Genomic DNA, 24,434 nt, shown 5'->3' on the forward strand with positions numbered 1-24,434 from the left:
TATTATCAGCAAGTCTGGTTGGTTAGGTTATGTTATGACAGTTTAATTTTAAAAATTAAAAATTTATTTTATAACTTTAAAACAATATTTTATAATTAAAAAGTTAATTTTATAACAAAAAATAAAAAATTAAAAATTAATTTAAATTTTTTCAACTTAGCAGTCCTAGCGGCGAACGCTGACACTACAAGATATGTTAGCCTTAGTCCCTCCCGTGTGCCCCACCGGCCTAGAGGTTAGGTTCACAGTCACATAACTTTTGACGTTTTGATTGACATTTGGGTTTCCGAGGCTTTTGGTTATGAATCCAGACGAAATCATAGACCTCTAAAATCTCATTCATGCAAATGAATGCAGCAGCACGACCGTCTCACCGCAGTAATAAATCCTATTTTTTTTTAGCTGCAACTGTTACATTTGCGTTAAATGTCGCTCTGTGGAACAGATTGGATGAGCCGTTCCTGATAAATATTCCCTCGTCCCTCCCTTCACCATTCGTAACTCGGGTCGGGACTCTGCCTACCCCCATCATCCAGTGCGGTCAGTGTCGTGAACTGTGAAGTGTGAAGTGTTTCTCTTTCACTAGTGATTTCGAATTATGCTTGATATTCGATATGTTGAACATGCCACGCCTGTTATGAATTTTTGAATGAAGAAGCTCTGCACAAGACCGCCTCCCTCATGTATAAGACTGTGGAGAAAAGAAATCCCTTTCCCTGTAATATTTTGTGGAATATAAGTTCCTATTTTACTACTTATGAGTTGATGGTTTATGTTTCCATAAATTAAAGAAATATGGGTTATTATGAACTTCACTTATACTTTTTTCCAAACCTGGGCTAATTAGCTAACTTAGGAAATTCTAATCACTCTTTTCCTTTGAAAATTTTGGAGCAAACTTGACCTAGGCGTTCTTACAGTCTTTAGTCAATGCGCATTGAACATCCTAATACTTTTGAAAGAGAATGTCCATCTAATAGGAAAAGATTTCGTCTACACTAGTGATCAGCGTCACCGGACATGAACTAGACAGGAAAAACAAGCTTCAAAATTTAAAATGGGACGGGTAGTCTACTTGGGCTGGTTATTCTGTGGTATTATATTGCTAAGAGAACACAACCCGCCACCTCTGTTTTTTTTGTGGTGGCGCTTTGACGACTCTGACCAAAAAACCGAGGTGGCGGTTTGACGTGGTGGCGCCTTGACAGCGACCCGAGTTTGATAATTTAAAATCAGCATCTTGTACAGTATGTGTTCAGTGAGCTTTTTATTTTGTTGTTTTAATCAGCTTTAATTACACAATAGGGACTAACCAAACACAAAGTGTATTCTTTATAAGTATATTCTTTATAAGTATAAGACGTGTATTCTCAATATCTTTATCTATGGTTTAATCTAAGCTTGAACTCATTGGACAATAACTCGGTTTGTTTTGTTTTCTGCAACTCGCTCGCATCCGCAACGAACCGCGACAGCAAATAAAAAAAAACTAACCATCATAACATAACCAACAAAACATTACAATACAATACAAATACAAAACACAACAGCCGTCTGCCGTAGTCGTAGTCCTACCTTTCATCCCATGTGACAATATACTTTTTGGTATTTAAGTGTAATATGGATCGTTATAAATATCACATCTCATGAGGTGTTAAATGTACCTGACTACTAATAATTGGTTTGAACTTGACGGCCTTTAGTGTCCATTTTACAGTTGTAATTAACTTAGTTCTGCAGTTCAGTACCTAAGTAAAAACATACCTAACCTATAGGTTAACCTAAGTTTTACACCCATCTAGCTTTAACTATTATCTAGAGTAGGCCTGCACGGAGTAGAATATTTTTAACATCGATAATTCACATGGCACCAAAATCTACGTTTACACACAGTATGAAGCACAATAAAAAGGTGAGTAAGTTTTAGGTGTATGATTTGTTCTAGTGTTGGGTATCGATAGTCAATATATCGAAAATATCTATGTTTTGAAGCCGATAGTCGATGTTTTTGCCATCGATAGTTGTCTTCCGATATATTTTTGGTATCGATATTTTACTCCGATATTGGTATGACCACCAAGGCCTACTATCGATATTTTACTCCGGACAATAATTTGTGTTAGTAGCGTATACGGTAAATTAGTAAGTTATATTTATACTCTGATATTTATTTTTTACTATCATTTTGTTTTACTATCAATGTTTTTCTCCAATATTTATCGATACAAATATCAATGTTACTGGTTCAATGTCCCAACACTAATATGTTCCACTAAAATGCAAAAGAAAAGAAAAACCTATAACTTAGACTTAACCTTAAAATAGAACCCTTCAAGGTTGAATTATTAAGCGCGCCGGACCCAGTTAAAGCAGTTTTTACCAAACCATCCCCAGTTTTACCATTTGGGGGTTGAGATAAGGTTAGTGCTAGTCATGATTAAGTTAAATTAGCCTTAAGTTAATAGCTGGTTATCAGCATCAAAATAGAATAAAAAAATACCCGTCAACTGAAATATTTGGTCCACTAGTGAGTACTACGACTTTCCGCAGTACTATCCTGATCTCAATTAGACCAATTTGTTCATTTCAAGGCAAAAATGTGGTTCAGATTCCATTAAGTTATAAACTGTAGGTCCCTTAGTTGCTGCCATTGGTTGTATTGGCTAATAATTAAGTAATTTTCCTTAACAGTCCTGTATAAGGGAAATGTCAAACTTCACTAACAAGACTAGGTACAAGATCGTGCCACTCATCTTCATTCATACTTGGCTTAAAATACCTACCTTCGTATGGTCGCCAATCAGATAAAAGTATTAAGGGGTGAACATCAATCTGGTTTAATAAAGTGTTTCTAGGCGTTGGGCAAACTAAAAAGTTAGTACCGGTACAATCGAATGTAAAAAATAACCTGATGCTGATACTGATTCTTGTAGTCCTCTTGACTCTATAGCCTATATATTAATAATTGTTTCCTCAATAACAGCTAGGCCTACTTTAAGACAGGACTTAGTTATCTAGCTTTTTCAGAACTATCCAGAAAGAATTTCTCTAAAATCTTGATAAGCCATTGCCAAGTGGTCACTGTATGGCTATTTTTAACTCTTTTCACAAGCAATGTTAAGCTTTTTTAAATAGCATGATCAACACTAGGTTTAAGAGTTACAAGTTAACTTAGCAAGTTTATTATGAAATATGTGTTTTATGTTATTGAAAACATAGTGAAGAAATCATATATTTTTGTATGCATTCAGGCTAAAAATGTTTTTGAAGAAGAAGACATTTTAGAAAATGACGAAGAGGAAGAGTCAGACTGTGAGTCTAAAGTTGAAAGTGATGATGATGATGATGACTTCTTAGATGCTGTCACAGAAGCTTCTTCAAAGAAACGCAAGTTAGAATCAGTAAGTCAACACCTAACTTCACAACTCATTATAGTCCCCCCCCCTTCGTTCAATCTTACCTGTTTTATTGGCCTACAACTGATTTAGGCTAATCCATTTTTTTGTGTGAGCGATTTGATGGTATTATAAAAAATTAATCTCCCTTGGGAGTACGCCAGGTCTTGTATTTTACCTATCCTTAAATTTGGTAACTAAAAGTCTTTCTGTACGAACCTGCCATTAGCAGAATTTAAACTAGGCCAGCTTATTTTAACTCATTTATTTAAATTATCTTTGTTGTTAGACTTAGGCCTATTTATTTTTATTTTTTGTATTTACCTGTTTTCATGCCAGTGACATTTTTTACTTTTTGAAAGGGACCGATCTAAACATTTTATCTACTTAACCACATTGTAATTATTATGTAGCAAATATCAAATTAATTGACGAACCCTAGCTACAGTATATTGTCTAGTAAAATGTTTAAACTATTTATTAAAAAAAAAAAAACGTTTAAAACTTTTATTTAACTATTTATTTATTTATTATATTTGCCTGTTTTGTGCATGGTGTGATTTAAGTTAAGTAAACCCAGTTTACTAACTGGGACTGTTAGCCTAACTGATTGTTACCAAATGATTATTATAAATGACTTGTCTGATTGCATGTAACTGCATGTTTAAAAGACCAAATACATTCTCATTCTCATTCTGAAAAGAACAATAAAGATTCTTTTTCTAATTCTTTGTCCTAGCCTATATTGTATTTCAATTATGTTACATTTAACATCGAAAGTTGAGCATAAATAAAAGTACACCGTTTAACAACACATAATAACATCACCTACGGTACCTTTGTAAAACCAACTTCTGATGTAGAGACTTTTTTACTCTCTAAAAGAAAGAAAAAAGCTATAGCCTACAGTAAACTCCATTTACTCCCTATAGTTCGACATCTCGATAATTCAACATCCTTTCAGTCCACTAAATGTCGAACTATCGAGGTTAAATACTGTACTGTGTGTGTGTGTGTGTGTTTATGTAGGTTTTAACTTTTTATTTCTTTATAGGTTCCTATGTTTTTAAGGCTTTTTACTCAATGGTCAGTAATTGCGCCTAGTCGGAGCTGGAAAATGGTGTAGATAATTTAAACAAATTTATAGGCCTAGCCACATTTACAAATCATGCCCGTGTGTATTAGCTTAGGTAGGTGTAGGCCTACAGTATAGCCTACTTATAAAAAAAACATAAAAAAACAATTAATTTGGCTTTTGTTAGTAATTTCGATTTTTTTTTTTTTTCTAGGATGGAGAAGAAGATGAAGACGCAAGTGAAAATGGAGAGGAAAGTACTGAAAATACAAAAGTCACCCAAAAGAAGAAGAAGAAAAAGAAGAAAGTGTCTACGGCTGATATGAAACCACCCACAGCGGAAGAAATGATCCGTTTACGTGAAACAGAAAATTTATTCCATTCAAACTTATTCAGGATGCAAATTGAAGAGATGTTGAAAGAAGTGAAACCCAAAAAAGTAGAGCGTAAACAAATTAAACCTTGGCTAGAGAAAATTAAAGATTTTCTGATGAAAGTTGATGATTCAGACAAAATCAAGGTAACTTATTATAAGTTTGTTTTATGTTTTTGAAAATGTGTCTTAGTTTTTAGAACATTATCTCTTAAATGTATTACTATAGACTCTTGAAAATCTAGATTTCATCTTGGTATAGATCAAGCTTGTTTATTACTTATCCATATAAGTAATATGCCAACACAAAATTTTTCCTTTGAACTCCTCTGCCATTTCTTAACCTATTTTGACCATTGACGTCTCATTGTAAAGAGCGTGTCACATAGATTAGCAAACTGACCTTAAGTTTATGAGAAAGTCTCTTGGGCTCTGCCCAGTGGCTTTTAATGTTCTCATGTTATCTTTATGAAGAACATGTTTGTTTACATTATGATAAGCTGGATAATTTAATTGCTGTTAATATTTAAGTTTCAATTCAAGGAAATGCGTCCTACAAAAATTTAACTTTACTGACCTGGTTGAAATTAAATAGGTAGGCCTATTTACTCTTTGAATTTGGGTCTGCTTTGCTTAGGCCTACATATTACAATGGAATAATGTGAGAAAGCCTGGACAATTTGATATATTATCCAAATAAGTAGGCCTACATACTGTATTTCTTGACAATCATTGAAAGAACCCATTTGCAAAGTGCAAGCTATGGAAACATAACAAGTCATAGAACACCACCAAGTAGAAGAAATAGGCTAGAGATAATTTTTTTAAAGAATTTATTATCTTTATTAGCTTATATAATGAAGAACACCTACAAGTTGAAGATTCCTACAAACGATGAACGAGGATGTTAGGCGAAGTGCTACAATTTTTATTAGGAAACATGGACTTAACTTAGTGATCATTGCAGAAGAAAGACTTCTAAGGCTAGATAAATATGTACATCAAGGACATTTCATCTATGTTTCCATAAAAGTCAAGTGATTTTAGAAGAATAGCCTATGACTATAGGCCTATCCAAGAAACCCTTACTAACATTTTCATTGAAGGATTTAATTATTATTCACAGTTAAGGGAAACAAAAAACCAACAGAACAACATCAGGCCTTTTACTCTGCATTTTCTCAGGTACGGTAAATATAATTAACGTTATTTTAACTAGAACCAAAAGAACGCCAATTGAAAAAATAAAATTGTGACAGACAGGTTATGCAGGAAGTCCTTAAAGTTAATTAGAAAATTTTTTATCTTTAATAAAAAAGGACTGAAATTTGTAAACTTACTGCTGGCAACAAGAATGCTACCATGCAGGCTGCATTATCAATAACGAAGATAGACACGGACAACCTTATGCGGCTATAAGTCAGGAAATGTTTGTAGAAAACACTAAAAAAAATATCAGCTTATGAAATATTATGATCAAATATTTAGGCTATAGGAAATGTTGATTATATGGAACTGTTATGTACATTGTGAGTTTTTCCATGAGTTACACACTGGTAATCTTTGAGTTGACTCTTTTAAACTCATTGTAAAAATGACTGGTATTTGTTTTGAAATAACTTCTGTAATACTTTGCAATTGCTTGAATTCGAGCAACATGTAATCTAGTTTAACTTATTACTTATTATGGAACGGTGGCGTAGTCCTATAATCCATCTACTTGGAGGTCACGAATTGTAGATATTTATAGGCATGCACTGTGGATACGATACTCCCTGGTGTGGATTAACGTCCGCACTAGTGAGTACTACTACTATCCGCAGTACTATACTGATAATTAGACCAATTCGTTAATTAACTTACAAGGCAAAAATGTGGTTCGGATTCCACTATAAGCTTTAGTGTCCCTTAGTTTTGCCATTGGCTCTATGGGCTATTAGTTAACATCTGTGTCTAAGGAACATGTCGGCCTTAGTCACTAACAAGACTACAAGATTGCACAACTCTTCCTACATTCATCTCCATTCATACTTTGCTTAAAATACCTACATTTGTATGGTCGCCATTTCAGAATAAAGTATTTAAGTACCTGTTAGATATACTGACATTGAATATAGGAAAAGTTCTATGGATTAGCTAAATTCTCATTAAATGTTTAAGAAACATTCCGAATAGCTTTGGGGTGGTAGCTTGCAGGCTGATGAACCCTTCTAGGACCTTAAAACAGGGACATTATTTTGCTCAAACACCAGGCATTATTTCTTGGTTTACAACATGGTGTTATCAATCTTCAAATTGCCAGTTTTTAATGTTTTTATACAATACCAGAATAGTTATTTACTTCTACAAAAATAGAACCAATTCTTCTCCCAGTCCTAAAGCCATGATATTTGCTTCTTTCCAGCATGAGTAAAATACCTGGTGATCTCTAACCACATGTGCTGACATCTTCCATTTAACTTGCAATTTGCATGTCTAATAGGCAGTGTAAGGGTTTTGATAAAAATGTTAGTCGTTCAGCAACTGCATAAGTGCTAAGATGTGTTAAAATACGTCATTTTTCTTAACCAGGGGGAGTTTTCTCAAAGGGCCCAAGATTTACCACTCCAAGTAAAACTAAGGCTATTTACTGAGTTAAGACCTATTTCTCTTACTTAATTCTATTGAGATAATTAACCTAGCTGCCTTAATCAAAATTAATGAGCCTACTGTACTGTATTTTTAATACAAATCGATCAACGTTTTTATAAATTTATATCTAGGAATAAACTTTAAAATAGGCCTACACTATCTAAGCTTTTATCACTGGTATTTTTTATTTGTAGGCCTAGCCTACTTTCTGTTGTATCACTGTTAGTTCTATGGCATTCTACCTGTTTTTTTCTTTTTTTAGCTGGATACAGAATGCTTATTGGATGTAAAATCTCCTCTACCCAAAATGCCAAAGGAGGAGGACCGACCCGTCACCCATTTCTTGAGACCTGTATCAGCCTCAGTGGTGGGTTCGTACAACTCTGGCTGCTGTCTGGGTCCTTCATTGTCTGTGGATATCACTGTTGAAATGCCAAAAGTAAGTTCACTTCAAAAATTATTTTATTTTTTATTCCTAAACCTAAAATTTCTTATTTTACATACTGCTCTTAAATTAATCTAGAGGTTAAAATACCTTTAATCCGTCAGTGTGATCATATGTCACAGATGAGCGGGGACCGGTTTCAACCCAGCAGTGGGGCCATCATCAGGCGATGAAAGAACATAAAAAATATCACTCCGAAGAGGTTGTCAGAAAGTCTATAAATACGTCACGAGAAACAACACTTAAATACATATTTTACAAAAACATGTGTCGCCCCAAATTGACTGTGCGGCGAACGGTACGTGGTACGCGTGTCTGGACTAGCAACTTAATGTACGCGTACCGTCCACCGTGCAGTCAATTTGTGGCCACATGTGTTTTTGTAAAAAATGTATTTAAGTATTGTTTCTCATGACATATTTATAAACTTTCTGACAATCTCTTTGGAGTGATATTTATGTTCTTTCATCGCCTGAATATGGCCCCACTGTTGGGTTGAAACCGGTCGCCGCTCATCGGTGACATATGATCACACTGACGGATGAAAGGTATTTTTACCTCTAGAATAAATTAAATTTGTGATTGGGAGGCAAAAAACAACAGATATACTGTTCTTATCTGAATGACATGGTTACCTTGTAAAAAAAAACCTTGATAGTGATTACATTTGATAACAAATGATAAATCTTCTACGTAAATTAGTCAGGTTTAGATTATCAGTTTTCATTACTCACTGAGATCTTAATATTTTACTAAAACTGGATGTATATTTTACCTAAAATAGGTCCTCATTGTTGTAACGTAAGTTCCATAACAGGTTTTGGAATAATGATAGGATTATTTCACATAGTCTTTTCTTGGCATGATCAAATTGTAAAATTTTCAATAAATGTGTTATTTTGGGAGGGTTATAAGTTAGCATGGTTACTGGTTACGCTTCTTCTCGACATGTCTGAGCATTTCAGTTGGGCCAGAGCCAAGTTGAATGTTATCTTAACAATTTAAATAGCCGATGAGTGTGGATAACCTCATTAATTTGCTCGTAGCACCTCCCAAATTCAAACAACTACTAAATTAGTTGTTTCTACAATCACTTAAAAAAAGCAGCTGAGACTATCCAAAGATCTATAAAATTATCAATTGTTTAGATTATATGCTCTTTGGTGCAGTATACATTATATTTTGTAATCGTCATTTAGCCTATTGTTGGTTATGTTAATTGATAACAATTTTACTTTCAGTTAGCCTAAATGCCCTGTTTGTAAAATATTACCTTTTCCTTTATTGCAGGCTAGTAAGGAACAAACACATACTTCATACCATTTTTTTCCTTTTCTGTTTGTGATAGAAATGTTTCCTGAAAGAGGACTACCTGAATGCTCGTTACCACCTCAAGCGAGCTGTGTACTTGGGACACCTCGCTAGACTATTGCAGACAAGCGAACTTGTATGTAAGCAGCAAGGTATAAGCTGGTCTTTGCTCGGAGGAAACCCGTTGTGTCCCAGACTGTTACTGCATCCTGCCGTGGACAAACTCAATAAGGTAACTAATAACCTAGTTACATGTTCACAGGATTGGTCAGTTTCAAACATAAATGATCTCACATTCACCTTCAAACTATTTAGATTTTTTGAATTTTCGATGACAACCGTTCATTAATTGTCGGATAGACAGATAAAAATACTGTTTCCTCGTCTCAACGCCATGATTGCAAAATATCAAGCCGTTCAACAAATATTTAACTTATGATTTTTTTAAACAATTCAAATGCAAACAAAATTTAATCATATTACGTGTTGGTAAATATGGCTTTAGGCCAGTGTTTTTAAGGAGTTTGTAATGAATAGGTTTAATTGCAGGCCTATTTTAATGAAAATGTATAAATAAAAACACATATGTACACCAACATATGTCCATGTGTTTATTCGGGCATTTTCATATATTTTTGTCATATGGTAAGGCTGCTAAGAACCTATCCATTATAAAATCCTTATTTTCAGTTGATGTTTGCTGGATTGTTTTAGTATATGACCAATTGCTTTCTAAGCAACAATGTTAGTTTACAAAAAATGAAAGGGAATTCCAGTTTCTAAATTCTAGACATCAACTAATTTCCATCAACTACATATATTTCCCAAGGCTATAAATTTGCCTTGGATACTTTGTGTTGGTCTAGAGTTTTGATTGGATGGTATTTTATGGTAGCATAAACAAATTATGCAAAAAAACACATTTTTTTAGTTCAATGAAAGGGTTAGAACTTAGAACAGACCGTGATAAAATTTATAATTACTAAGTTATAGGCCTACATGGAGTCTTAAGGAGCTTGTTACTCTTTAACTTAATTTAATGAGATTGAAACTAACCAAATGTTTCACTGGTTACCTATACTGCTCATTGTCTTAAATATTATGTGTTCTGCTGTTTGCTCTTCTGGAAGTGAGTAATAGTAGATCACTAAAGTTTTTCACTAAAAGTAGATTTCACCTTTTTGGTATGAGATTCCTGGACAGGTGTCAAAAAATATGGGAAAAACATTACCTTAGGATCATGAAGTCCAAAAATGAGTAACATCCACTTTTGCCTGGAAAAAGTTAAGAATACAGTACAACTGACACAAATTAATCTGCGACTTCAACTTCTCGATTATGCGCCTAGGCTTTTTCAACCCTCTAAGTCTTTATTAGTTTGTTCAACAACTGTTTTTTTCACTCTTTTCATGAGTATTAACATCAAACCATTTCACACAAAAAAGGTGTTCAGAATGTTAAAATAGAAATTAGTTAGCACACCCCAAAGCACACAAACATGTAAAACATGTTGGTAACAGAATTAATTGTGGTGTCATTTGATTTTTTTATATATTTTTAGGTTAACATTTATGTATCAGCAGTTCCTCAGGGAAATACCTTCAAACTCTCTCGCTTCACTCCATGTAAAAATAACATAAGAGAGTCATGGCTCACGAAAGGGAAGAAGAAAGGTAAGTTTTAGTAGAGAGAAGTTGGATTTAGTTTAGAAATTTGTGTATTTTGAAGATAATTTAATTTTAATCTACAACTCTCTTCACCACCTTTGCTTCTTCAAGAAAAGCCAATTTAATTTTTCTGTGTTTGAATTTTCATCTTTAATTTAAGTTTGAAAATCTTAAAACTATATCCAAACACAAAGTGTACAAATAACCGTAACCTTTTAAACCCCAAAATCTGATAAATATGTCGTGAGTTAGGTACTGACAATGTCACTAGTAGCTACGCTATTATGATGAACGTTATTGTGATAATAAAGAGATATTTTTTATTCATAACAAAACCTGTGGTGCATTCTCAAGATAATAGTAACTATTCTCTTGGTGCATTCTCACTGGGTCTTAAAAAGATAAATAGTTATTATGTGGGTAACTGTTGTGTTACACATTATTTTCCTACAGTTACTATAAAGCATGGATAGTTTTATTTATGTTCAAGTAAATTTTTTCTAGGCCTATGCAGTTTCACAAATTAAAAAATTCAAACCTAAATAAATCAAAACCTAAATCAAATTGTTTCACAAATTAGCAAATAAAAATCTGAATAAAATTTCACAAACATATAAAATGAGTTAAAATCTGAATAAATTGTTGGTTTGTAATGTTTATGTTAACACACCACACCATAACAGGTTTATGGGTTAAGATAAGCTGTTGTATCAAAAATAAGCAATAGCATTTTCGTCTTCCATGATCGCGGCGAAATTATTGCATAACAACCAATAAACCAGAATGTTTTTCACCAATTCTTGGTTTCAGGTATTTTAAAAATACCAGTAAACCGGAACCTATCTTCAAAAATGGGTTTTATTTTGAACCCTTACAAAAGTTCACCACATTTTCGTTCATAACTTATTTGTCCATACAATATGTAAAAAATTAAGTGCGCCCCCCCTCAACAATGTCCTGGATCCGCCCCAGTTGATTACGAGGCGAGCACCATAACCACTGAGCTACCCAGCCATTTTGTCACTAGATGATATACAAAAACACTGTTTTCAGATTGTCAGATACCGTCACCAGTGTACAATGCTAGCGTGGTCGGTGATCTGGTGTTAACTAGTAATGACGCAGTCCAAGCACAAGTTCTGGAGAACAACAACAACCTGAAAGATGGTGTGTTGTTGCTGAGGGTGTGGCTGAGACAACGCCAACTTGACACTGTAAGCGTTTTTTTTTTAACAGTCATGTAAGTAAGACAAGACATTCATTTCAGTTGATAACATGTTATAAAAAGGTTTGGAAGTAGCTTAATTATTTGGATAGGAAGACTAGCTGTGTTTAGTAAGATAATACTAACAAGATGAAGATCAAATGATTTGAGTTGAATGTTTCTCAATTGCAGATTAATGAAAACTATGGTCTAAAAAACTGAAAAAGTTAGGTTAAAAATGTTAAATTATAAATAAGCAACAACAAGGTATGTAGGATAGGTGAAATTTATAGCTTGATGTTAGTCTAAGACCAGCTACTTATTTGCTCGGCAATTCAATAAAGGTTCCATGATCAAGGACAGCAAAGTCCACATTGAAACCAGAAATGCTTCTGGGTTTTTCTTCATCAAACTGGCAATGGATTCTGTTTGGTAGGTGGGCAATATATCTACTGATCTACTGACCACCTCAATTTAAATAATTCACTGAGAATAGAATGTGATTGATGATTCAGAAGATGTGAATGCAGGCACAGTAAATAGTTGAAATGAAATAATTAACTAGTCATATGGACCTTGGCCTAGCCAAACTAAATACAGCTCTCACTATTTTGAGTTTGTTTTTGTATGTCTTGCGTCTCATTTACAACACTGATATGAATACTTGCAGGGCCTCGGTGGTTTTAGCGGACATTTGGTTAGTACGCTGGTGACATCTATGTTGATGTCCAGGAAACTCAACTCACTCATGAGCAGCTACCAGGTGGTACGCAACGTCTGGCTTCTGCTAAGTAAGTGTACTTCCAACACCTGCTTACAGAAAAATCATGTACATTTAAGATAAACCAATTGTTAAAAAACAAATCTGATTACAAAAATTGAGGCAGCAAAACATGGCTATGTGACTAGGGCAATCAGTTACACAAAAATATTACATATACTGTATTAGGATTTTACATATACTTTACTATAGCCTATAAAGGGATGTTGTCAGTTTTTACGGTCAAACATCAACATAGTGAGTCATGACATTTATTCGCTTTTGTTCAGGTCTTGTTTAATATGTTGTATTCTTAACATATTCTCCTTTGAAATATTTGTTTTAGTTTTTCCTCTTCAAATGTATAAGAATTGATGATAATGTGCTGAAGTATATGTCGGATTAGGCTACAAAACGTGATTTGAAAATAAACGCCCAACAACATTATTACAAACTCACCCCCCCCCCCCCCCCCACCATCATATTAAGTCTTAGTGTTCAGAAATATCAATCACAAATTGTTTTCAAACATTTTTTACAATATATAAGAAATATTTTGTATGGAAATAATTAAAGCTTTAACTAAAACATTAATACAAGTAAAAAAAAAATAGTACTAAGTTAAAACTCCACACAATGTAGTTGACACAAACACGAAGTACCGAAAAAGATCGAAATGGCTGACATGGAAACAAAGCTCGCCAAAAGTCAAAGCAACACTTACAAAATGCGGCAATTGAACAAATGTTCCCCGGGCGAGGCTGAGCTCACACTGAAGCAAGGTTGTTGTTATGGGAGACTAAAAGAACAAGATAAAATCTAGAGCATTCAATTTATTCTCCATTAAAATCACAACTGCATAGTAATTATTTTAAACAAACACAACAATCAGAACAAAACAAAAGTTATTATCATCTGGAGTGAAACCAATATATAAAATATAATGTAGCTTCTTGCACCATTAATATATACTTATATTACAACAACAATTTTTCCAGGTCAGTCAGACTGGACCAAGGAAGGATATATGATGAGCTCTACAAAAAAAGAAGAGACCGCTCCAAAATTACAAGAGTTCCATGAACATTTTGATGTTGTGTTTGTGGATGCTACAGGCTACTGCAACTTGGCTGCGAGTGTGAATCGCCTCACATATCTCAGGGTAAGTGAACACTCTAGTCTAGTCATAGATTCCCTTGATCGTTGGGCATGTCATAAATGGCCCATCTTGATCATTGACAAATCTATAAGGTCATCTCACGCCTGCGTTCATATTCAGTTGGTATGGACAGGTTCCAAAATTTCAGGAAATTGTTGGGAGAAATATATCCCTAATCTTCTGAATGGCCGAATGGGATTAAATTTAATTCAGGACTTTCTCAGGACAGGATTTGTTTCAACTTTCGGCACTTGCCTGCTTCCAACCCTTGCTAATGTTTGTATATCAATAGCCTTCAGGACTCAGATACCATGAGTGAAATACTGCATCCGCCAAAAGAAGATTGTAACAATTTCAATGCTTCGGGAATGTACAATAGCTAGGCCTATTTGTGTATTAAGAGCGTACGTCATTGCCGCTCGAGAACTGTAGATGGCCATTGCTAAAGCTAAATCTTTCTACGACCATAAATTTTGTGAGCGGCATTGACTGTTTGTGCTCTTAATACAAACAAGAATTTTCCTACCACCATAATCATCATGAGGTAACTTAACTAACTAAAATGTCATTTCCATGCAGTGGTAGGAAAAATAAATTGAAACGATAAATTGTAACAGCGTTTACTGTGGACAAACTGTGAACTTTGTTAAAAAACCACATATCTGAATGGAGAAAGGACAAACCAGCTAGAGGTAAAATGTCGTATAACATGATAACGAAATGGCCATTCATTAGGGAAAATGGAGGATAATCTATATATTCAAGAATTGTAAGAAAGGAATTTGATGAATGTTTGGGAAGGATGGTATATTTATAAGGGAATCTTAAAAGCTGAACTAAGCTGACTAATGAACAAGTAAACTTTGACTCAAGTGGTACTAATTATTGTCCAATAAAATCGACCACTTACCATATTTTATAATGCATTTGCCTACTTATAAGTTAACAGAGTAAAGGTTATGTTTAAAGTGTTATTAGAATTTTTTTATTTACTCTCTGTAATGAAATTTATTATAATTTTTACAGATTAGACAAGAAGCCAAGTTGGCAGTAGAATGTCTGGACAATCCCAACATGAACAGTTTCCAAGCATTGTTCATGACGCCAATGCCTTTCCTACGCCAGTTTGACCACGTGCTTTGGTATGTTGTTAATCAACTAGTCAATTCAAAGTAGTAAATTCTTAGTGCAAAAAGGAATTGTGCTGATAAAGAAAAAAAAAAAGGAAACAACAAACATCAAAGGAAGATAAAAATCATATTTATTATGCATGCGTATTTATTTACTTTTGTCGAACAACTTCAATATTTTATCAGTCACTTACTTCTTTTGTATCTTTCTAAATGATTATGAATCTCTTTCCAGCATTCAGAAGAATTGGAATGTCGTTCAAAGTGTGTTGAAAAAGGAGACAAGCAAAGAAGAGCGGATGAAACATTTTGCAACCCCTGACATGCTGTTGGCTGTCGCTGTAGGAAGACTGCTAGAGAGAGGAGTGGGGGGACGGTTGGCTCACCTGGAGTTTCAACTACCCCCCCTACCACAGTGGGGGGTGGGAGTGGAGGCTCCCCTCAGTGACCTGACTCTTGTGGTGGGACTGAGACTCAACCCAGAAACTGCATACAGCATTGTGGAGAAGGGACCTCCTGCTAATGAGCCACAGGTAGAGTCCAACTGAATTACAACTCCCGTTGCAGAACATAAAAAAAAAATACGTTGATGAAATTTGTAACAAAGGTATCTCATTAATTCAACACTCATATTCATCTTAAAATCTACACAATGATGTGTCAGTGTTGTAGAAATCTAATCTAACTTATTATAAACAGCCCCAACCAAGCTATATCATATTGACTGAGCTTCTGTGTAATGTCTCAGGCCGCAAAGTTCCGAGCGCTGTGGGGAGATCGCTGTGAGCTGCGTAGGTTCCGTGACGGGACGGTGTGCGAGACGGTGGTGTGGCGTGATCCTGATGCTCCTCTCTCATCCCGTCGGCTGGTCACACGTGACATGGTCACGTATCTGCTCATGTCACGACTACAGCTGCGCTCTCAGGACATCACATACCAGGCTGACCAACTGGAGACCCTTGTCACTGAGAAACAGGTGAGATGTAATGTACTTTCTGTGACATGGAATGTTCAACTTTGAACAAATTTGTAAATTTCGCTTGTCGCTAACTGCCTTTCACCATAGACTACAAGTCTGTAAGGTGATCACAGTGAAGTACTGTGATGGTAAAAATCACATTAGCAAACTAGTAGGGATGGGCAGGATTGAGTTTTTGGTTTGAGATAAAACGAGACAGTATTTTTTTATTCCTCATTAAATTTTGAGACGATATCGAGACGGAATTTTCCTTTTTGTTTTCGTATATAACAGGAAATGCACGTTCAACATTTTAACAAAATTTTGTAACGTTGTAAAATACCTAAAAAAAAATTAGGCAAGATTATTAAAAATCTTTTATTTAAAAAACAATAGACAAAAACAAATACAAATATGAATTAGGCCTACCATATTAAAAATAACTCTTACGCATAGGAAACATGGTGATTTCAGTTAAGATATAGTTTAACTTTGAAAAATACTAATTTTATTAGTCTAAAACATCAGTCTAGTATCAAGTTAAGTAACAATTTTTAAGTCTTGTGTTATTTTTTAAATTATTTTGGATCCCCTTGCATGTGAGGTTTGTACCCACTAAACCTGACCAATTGTATTTGGGATCACCAGTGGCACTGCTTCAGTCCAGCAGAGTCAAATTGGATCAGCCGGGTTCAAAATTATTTTCATAACTTTCGTCCCGTCGTATCTAGATTGTGCAGACCGCCAACTTCTCAAAAACAAATTACTACAAACACAAACACTAAAAGTTGTGTACAGTATGTCCCAGAGTCATTTCACTGTGGCGCTGGAGAGGAGGCGTGTGCTGCTGTAGTCAGAGCCTGGGACGCCTTGGCTAAGCAGCTGAGGGAGTTGCCTGAGCTACCACTGGATGTCGCCTCAGTGCAGGGCGTCGCAGCTGCTCTGAGGGCAACCGATGTGTTCCCACCTCTCCCTGGCCACCACAAGCCTCAGTCACTAACAGGAGTGGAGGCTGCTGAGTGCTTCTTGCTGTCTGACACGTTCAGGCAACCTCCACATTACGTGGCTCCCATTGAAGGTTAGATTTTATTATTATTATGAGATAACAAGAGCGTTTACAAAATTCAAGGACATAACACCTGCAGCACCAGCAATGTGATTTATTAGCTCCAATGTAAAGACTGCCCAGCCCATAGGCCTAACAAAGAACTAGTTCCGTACCAGAATAAACGGTCATTGTCTAGATGATGATGAGATGTAAAAAATAATTTCAAAGACAAACCAATAGTCAACCATGTTTCATCACACTCAAAATCTAGTTTCAACAGTTACTTCTCTTCAAAAATGATAAAACACCTGCCTCCAAACTGCAAACTCTCAGAACTTAGAAAATTTGAATTTAGTTACCAATGGTTCACCCACTCCAGAAACTACAAAACCTTAATATAATATAATCCCCACTCCTCACATTTCATAGTAGGCCAGTGTATTTTATGTATATGTGTGTACATTTGTTTTTGAATATAGAAAAGTTAGTAGATTTTGCGAGTATTTAAACCTATTAATACATATGCAACAGTAAGAATACTTTGTTTCTTCAGCTGTGTTGGTAACCCTGACAACAAAGTGTAATAGATTTAACCCTTCCCAGACAGCATATAGTATGTATACAGACAGCAACATTATTTTATTTAAATAAAAACTATTTTTGTATCTATAATTTATAGAATGTTTCAAATAATTAACCTATGCAGCACTTTCGTCCAAAATATTTTTTTTACTTTTTTTTTTAAAACATTTTTTCCAAAAATAAAAAAATTTCTTATTCTTCTAGAAAATCATTTGTAGTACATCAGTTAAAGATATAATTGGATGAAACAAAGTTTTTTTGAAGATTAATGTCGTAATAATCGGCAGATATATCTGCCTACCTTCCAGCACAAAATGTTCGCTATGTACAAAATGCTAGCGGATATATCCGCTTATAGTCCTGTAAGGGTTAATTTCAAATTACAACTGCCATTGCAATTTCTTTAATGGGAAAATGTCTACCTCTGTGATGATTATGCATTTCTTTCTATTTATAGACTTAATAATTTAATTTAACGTTATCCTATATTCTAATACGAGCAGTTTAAGTGTAAGCCTGCTTTCCTGTTAATTTCCCAAACAATTCCTTGCAAATACCCTATTTTTGAACCAGTTTCTTTAGATAGTATTTTTTACTAAAGGTGCAGAAGGAACAAATAGACAGCTAACTTACCCAAGACTTGTTCATGCAGTTAACTACACACAAAAAGTTCACAAGAAAATTTATTTGATATTTCACCACTGCAAGGAGGTTTCTATATAAGGAAAAGATAGAAGGACAGTTATAAGTAGAAATGAATTGGTTGTATATTTTTGTGTATGCTGTCATATCAACTGCTTGGACCTCTTTCTTTTGCAAGTGAGCTGTGTAACCATTCCTTGTGTGCCATCCAATCTTTGTAAGCCTCATTAGTGCTATACTTAGCCTGTCCACCTTAGTCTGGATCTCCCAAATGTTCTTAAAGCATTATTAGTACTGCCTATGTAGAGAATAAATGTTGCTGTCAACAAAACAATTTACAATAAATTATCAGTGTTCTTGAAAGTTGCACAGGCGTTTGTTGTTTGCAGGTGTTGTACAGTTGGGGCTTTCTCGTCAGTGGCCAGAAGACATCGAAGCAATCAGGAGAATCAAGGCTGCGTTTTATATTCAAATTGCCAAAACGATGTTAGAGAAGTATGATGTCCAAACTCAGGCATTCTCAGACTACGTACACATATTTAAGGTACGGACATAAGTTTAATATTGACATAAATTAGCTGAAACAAATTTTTATGTGGGACAACCACTATTAATTTTGAATTCTCTAAAAATAACGTAACTTTTTTATTGATTAAACACTTTTCTTGTGTTATACTAATGCTGCTCAAATACTGTATCTGCAACTCATCAAGTATTTGCAAACTGAACCAAATGAATAATTCTATATTTATATTTCTTGCTATGATAATTTTTGCAGTTAATTGAACATATATAAAGCATTTACCACATGAAAGAAAACCTTCTTGAGGTAAAATGTAAAACAGATGTAAACATCATAAAAACTGTGAAAACAATGTTGTTGGTGCAGGAAGGGTTTGTATTCCGGGTGAGGATTGTGTACCCACGAGAAGTATCTCTCCTGAAGGCGACAACCACTCCAGACGGGAAGCTCTGTTACCGGGATACTCCTGAGTCCCTGGCACTAGAGAGAGATTACTTACATCTACCTAAACTGACTGGAGCACTCCACGGGTGAGGGAATACCACACACATTCCAATCTTATGACATTACTAGTTTACTACACACATTATGTATCCTGTGATACACATTATATTTATATCCAAATCGAAATCTAATTATTTAATTTGTCATGGATTCCTTAGTATTTCTAAGTTTTGATGCTGACAACCTAAGTTATTCCCATGATACCGATAGTGGTATCAGAACAAATAAAGCTTTGCCAAATATCAATCATAGAGATAATCATGATCTGATGTTCTCATAAGTATCACATTTCATTATCCCACTTGTATTGTTATTGAATCCCAAGAAAGTCATCCTAAAAGAGCCTCCCCTGTGCCATAGACTGTAGATGATGTATGATATACTTGGTTGACAGGTTGCAGCAGCAGTTCCTAGCGTATAGTGTGACAGTTAGGCTGGCCAAGAGGTGGCTTTGCTGTCAACTGTTAGATGCCTCTCACGTACCTGAGGTGGTTGTAGAGCTGCTGGTGGCGTCTCTGTTCCTCTCCCCTGAGCCATAGACTGTAGATGATGTATGATATACTTGGTTGACAGGTTGCAGCAGCAGTTCCCAGCGTACAGTGTGACATGTAGGCTGGCCAAGAGGTGGCTCTGCTGTCAACTGTTAGATGCCTCTCACGTACCTGAGGTGGTTGTAGAGCTGCTGGTGGCGTCTCTGTTCCTCTCCCCTGAGCCATAGACTGTAGATGATGTATGATATACTTGGTTGACAGGTTGCAGCAGCAGTTCCCAGCGTACAGTGTGACATGTAGGCTGGCCAAGAGGTGGCTCTGCTGTCAACTGTTAGATGCCTCTCATGTACCTGAGGTGGTTGTAGAGCTGCTGGTGGCGTCTCTGTTCCTCTCCCCTGTGTCATAGACTGTAGATGATGTATGATATACTTGGTTGACAGGTTGCAGCAGCAGTTCCCAGCGTACAGTGTGACATGTAGGCTGGCCAAGAGGTGGCTCTGCTGTCAACTGTTAGATGCCTCTCACGTACCTGAGGTGGTTGTAGAGCTGCTGGTGGCGTCTCTGTTCCTCTCCCCTGAGCCATAGACTGTAGATGATGTATGATATACTTGGTTGACAGGTTGCAGCAGCAGTTCCCAGCGTACAGTGTGACATGTAGGCTGGCCAAGAGGTGGCTCTGCTGTCAACTGTTAGATGCCTCTCACGTACCTGAGGTGGTTGTAGAGCTGCTGGTGGCGTCTCTGTTCCTCTCCCCTGTGTCATAGACTGTAGATGATGTATGATATACTTGGTTGACAGGTTGCAGCAGCAGTTCCCAGCGTACAGTGTGACATGTAGGCTGGCCAAGAGGTGGCTCTGCTGTCAACTGTTAGATGCCTCTCATGTACCTGAGGTGGTTGTAGAGCTGCTGGTGGCGTCTCTGTTCCTCTCCCCTGAGCCATAGACTGTAGATGATGTATGATATACTTGGTTGACAGGTTGCAGCAGCAGTTCCCAGCGTACAGTGTGACATGTAGGCTGGCCAAGAGGTGGCTCTGCTGTCAACTGTTAGATGCCTCTCATGTACCTGAGGTGGTTGTAGAGCTGCTGGTGGCGTCTCTGTTCCTCTCCCCTGTGTCATAGACTGTAGATGATGTATGATATACTTGGTTGACAGGTTGCAGCAGCAGTTCCCAGCGTACAGTGTGACATGTAGGCTGGCCAAGAGGTGGCTCTGCTGTCAACTGTTAGATGCCTCTCATGTACCTGAGGTGGTTGTAGAGCTGCTCGTGGCATCTCTATTCCTCTCCCCTGAGCCGTTCCGAACTCTGACACAACCTCAGCCGATGTTCCTCAGGTTCCTTCACCTCCTGGCCCACACCAACTGGCATCTGGAGCCTGTCATTGTTAACTTCAATGGTGACTTGAAACGTACGTTTACGTTTTGTTCAGATTACTTTGATAGTTTGAAGTTTTTACTAAAAAATTTCTTTTTAGCCTCCTTAGCTTTGTTGAAGGAAAGACTCTAGGTCAGAATCATCATTTTCAGAATAAAGTGACAAGCTAGTTTGCCTTAGAAATAATCTAAGTTGATGATAGTAGGCCTACACAGAGAAGATACACAATATATTGTCCCCTGGGGAACAGTCTTGAGATAATGAGGGTTGCGTGAAGACCTCAACCTCTGTTTTTACCTGTTCAAGTTACAGTAAATATGACATCTAACAGTAACATGATAAGGCGGAAGAACCAGTTTATGGTCTTTAAAAATATTACTAAAATATTTGCTTGTAACTACAATGCATGAGAGTGACAAACATTATCTGTTGAGCAGGTGAGGACCTGGTGGAGATAGAGTCAGTGTTCCGCAGTGACAGGTCGTCTCTGCCGCCCCTGTTCATAGCTACTCAGTATGACCGTGGAGGTTCTGTGTTCACCCGTGACGCCCCCTCACTGCCTGTACTGGCCCGGACAGCAGACCTGGCACGACAGGCTCTCTCTGTCTTGGAGACCCAACTGCTGCAACACACTGCCGAGGAGGAGTACAAGGTGCCTAGAAATAACCAGATAAAACTCATGCTAAGATCCTAAATCCTTCTATATATCTATCTGAAGACATCGGTTACTTGTGTCATAATCTGCATGTTATATTGAATTCCAGATGGCATTCCGCCCTCCCTTAGAGCTGTACGACGCCCTGATAAGACTAAAGCCACTCCAGTGTCCTCGTATGGTTCACTCTCTGGACTACAATGTCAAGGAACCTGTCACTCTGAAGGTGCCTAAGGTCCGCAAGAAGATTCCTGTTGTTGGTTTTGATCCACCTCAGTTATATCTGCAGGAGTTGCGGGTGAGAAAATGATTTATTAGGGCTCAACATACATTCACTTATAACTAATTGAACTAGTAATTACAGATTTCTAAAGGTTTTTGAAAAGAATAGGTACACTTAAACTCCAATCATCTGGATCGCTAATTATCAAGATCATCCAAGGAGAAAAAAAATAGACTAGAAATAGAAAAACAAAGTTCAATGCAGTTTACGGTAATCAGTAACATATTTTTATGTGTGTCAATTGTGTCCATCTTGATGTGAGTGAATTTCGTTGTTCTATCAATCCTTAGACAATTAGTCATCTACCTAATACTACTGTATTACTTTTAGCTTGACAAACCCAACTAAAGTATCCAGATTTTTGAATATCTTGATATGGTTCGGTCCCAATTGGCATATGATTACTCATGCCATTGACTATAAACTTACAGCTATATGGGACAATACTCAAACAAAATAATATACGGCAAGAATGTGGTTATCTGGTTAAATCGATGTGATGGTTAACTAGTCCTCAAATCCTGGGCGGCTCATGCTCTTCAGAGTAAATAAATATATATTCAAAACACACATGTACAAGTTAAAATTTTCACAACATTTTTCATACCCAACACACTGAAATCTCACTAATTCTGGAGGAGTGTGTTATCAAAAGGTTTTACACACCATGAATGCAAGGGGTAGCCCTTAATTATGTTGCTTGAATGATTGTAGTCTAAGATCCCAAATATTATAGTATAATAGTCATAATATTAATTTACAGTAAGATCAAACTAGCAGTTTTTTTAGCTCGGAAATTATTACAATTACAATTTGTTGACACCTCTGCAATTACCGATTTAAAATAAAGTTACATCACCTGTTATCCACTGACCTTACTTACGTTAGTGTTAGTTCCGGAACTTTTACTCTGTTAAATTATGTTGTTTGGTGATTGTAGCCGATTAAAAAAAATAATTTAAGTGTGTTGTCATTTCAGGAAAGCTACAGTGACTATGCTCTTTTCTTCCACGATACTTATGGTGGATCAATGATTGGAGTTCTTTTCAAACCTTCTGTCTTTGAAAAACACGAGTTTAAGGTATAAATATTTGGAATGTCATTGTAATGGCTTAACAGCACTCAGTGGTTTTTAGCTGTTTGTAAAACATATTTTTGATATTATTATTAGGTTTAACATTACTGTTTGCTGATGCGCCTTGAACAACAATCAGACCGATACGTGGTTAAGGATTTTACACTCTGAAAATAATTCTGGATGTAAAATTGCTGTAATTGAAGATTGTTTTCTCTTAATGTTTTCATAAATCAAAATAATTCTTAAGTAGCTTGTTTTGTTTCTCACAAACAAAGCTTGTAATGCTCTTTTTCTTTTTTTTTTTCAGAGGGCTAGGCTTATAAGTAGCCCATGAGATTGTATTGCAGCTGAAACAGCTTATTGTGCACCCTAAATCCCAGGTTCTTAGTGAACCATGAGATCCTTTTGACTATGGTTACCTGTTCTTCCCCTTGATCTCCGGTTGAAAGGCCAAGGGATCTCACACGCAGACCAGGGCTGGGCACATAAATATCAAGTGGAAGACTGTCTCCTCTTATCTTATCTTATCTAACAGGGGCAGGCCGAGACCATAAAGCACTTCATCCGAAAAGTCAAATTATTGCACACCCCAGACAGTTGTTTTATTGCTAGGCCCTACAAAACAGGCTGTATCCTCCACCTCACCACATTTTCTACATAAGAGGGTTTCAACTTGAATTTCCATCTTGCGTAGATGTCCGCGGAATACCCAGTGGCTGCTGATGAAGCCAACCACTTTCCGCATGGTCTTCCTATTCAGCCCATATAGTGATTACTACATTAATATTTTAGTTTATTGTAGTTTGTGACTGTTAAAATTCTTTGCAGGTAAGTCAAGTCAACTGCAGAAAGCCTGTAAAAGAAGACAAGAAGCAGCTGCTTGCCCTCAACTTTGATGCTATCATTGAAGATTTCTACATAATAGGCAAAGGACTTGTGAAATCTATTGAACTCAGCCAAAAGTATTCTCGATAGCCATATCTGTTTTGTCTCTATTTTGTACATTTTATAATTAAATGTATTTTATTAGTTGATTCACATATTGCCTCATAGCTAATTCTTCCAAATTTTAAATTTAGTGAAGTTCAAGGCATAGCCTTTCTATTTTTCCAACAAATATTGATTTTGTTTCATAAACACTATT

At 36.1% G+C, this 24,434-nt stretch overlaps 1 protein-coding gene across 1 annotated transcript; it reads left to right on the top strand.

Annotated features, from left to right (window-relative positions):
* The first annotated feature begins 1,609 nt into the window (after positions 1-1,609).
* Positions 1,610-24,330, top strand: LOC129003760 (nucleolar protein 6-like). Its single transcript, XM_054432056.1, has 26 exons — positions 1,610-1,912; positions 3,252-3,401; positions 4,685-4,990; positions 7,737-7,913; positions 9,268-9,462; positions 10,792-10,903; positions 11,951-12,111; positions 12,772-12,892; positions 13,860-14,023; positions 15,047-15,162; positions 15,386-15,683; positions 15,899-16,126; positions 16,907-17,186; positions 18,770-18,924; positions 19,270-19,433; positions 19,981-20,118; positions 20,160-20,297; positions 20,339-20,461; positions 20,518-20,655; positions 20,697-20,819; positions 20,876-21,013; positions 21,055-21,308; positions 21,712-21,926; positions 22,039-22,227; positions 23,192-23,293; positions 24,119-24,330. The coding sequence occupies exons 1-26, from the start codon at positions 1,865-1,867 to the stop codon at positions 24,263-24,265; spliced, it is 4,380 nt and encodes a 1,459-aa protein (XP_054288031.1). The 5' UTR covers positions 1,610-1,864; the 3' UTR covers positions 24,266-24,330.
* Positions 24,331-24,434: the final 104 nt, after the last annotated feature.

Source organism: Macrosteles quadrilineatus, unplaced genomic scaffold, assembly GCF_028750875.1.
Source record: "Macrosteles quadrilineatus isolate MER2022 unplaced genomic scaffold, UCM_ALF_1.0 Scaffold_9__3_contigs__length_116548681, whole genome shotgun sequence".
Lineage (NCBI taxonomy): Eukaryota > Metazoa > Arthropoda > Insecta > Hemiptera > Cicadellidae > Macrosteles > Macrosteles quadrilineatus.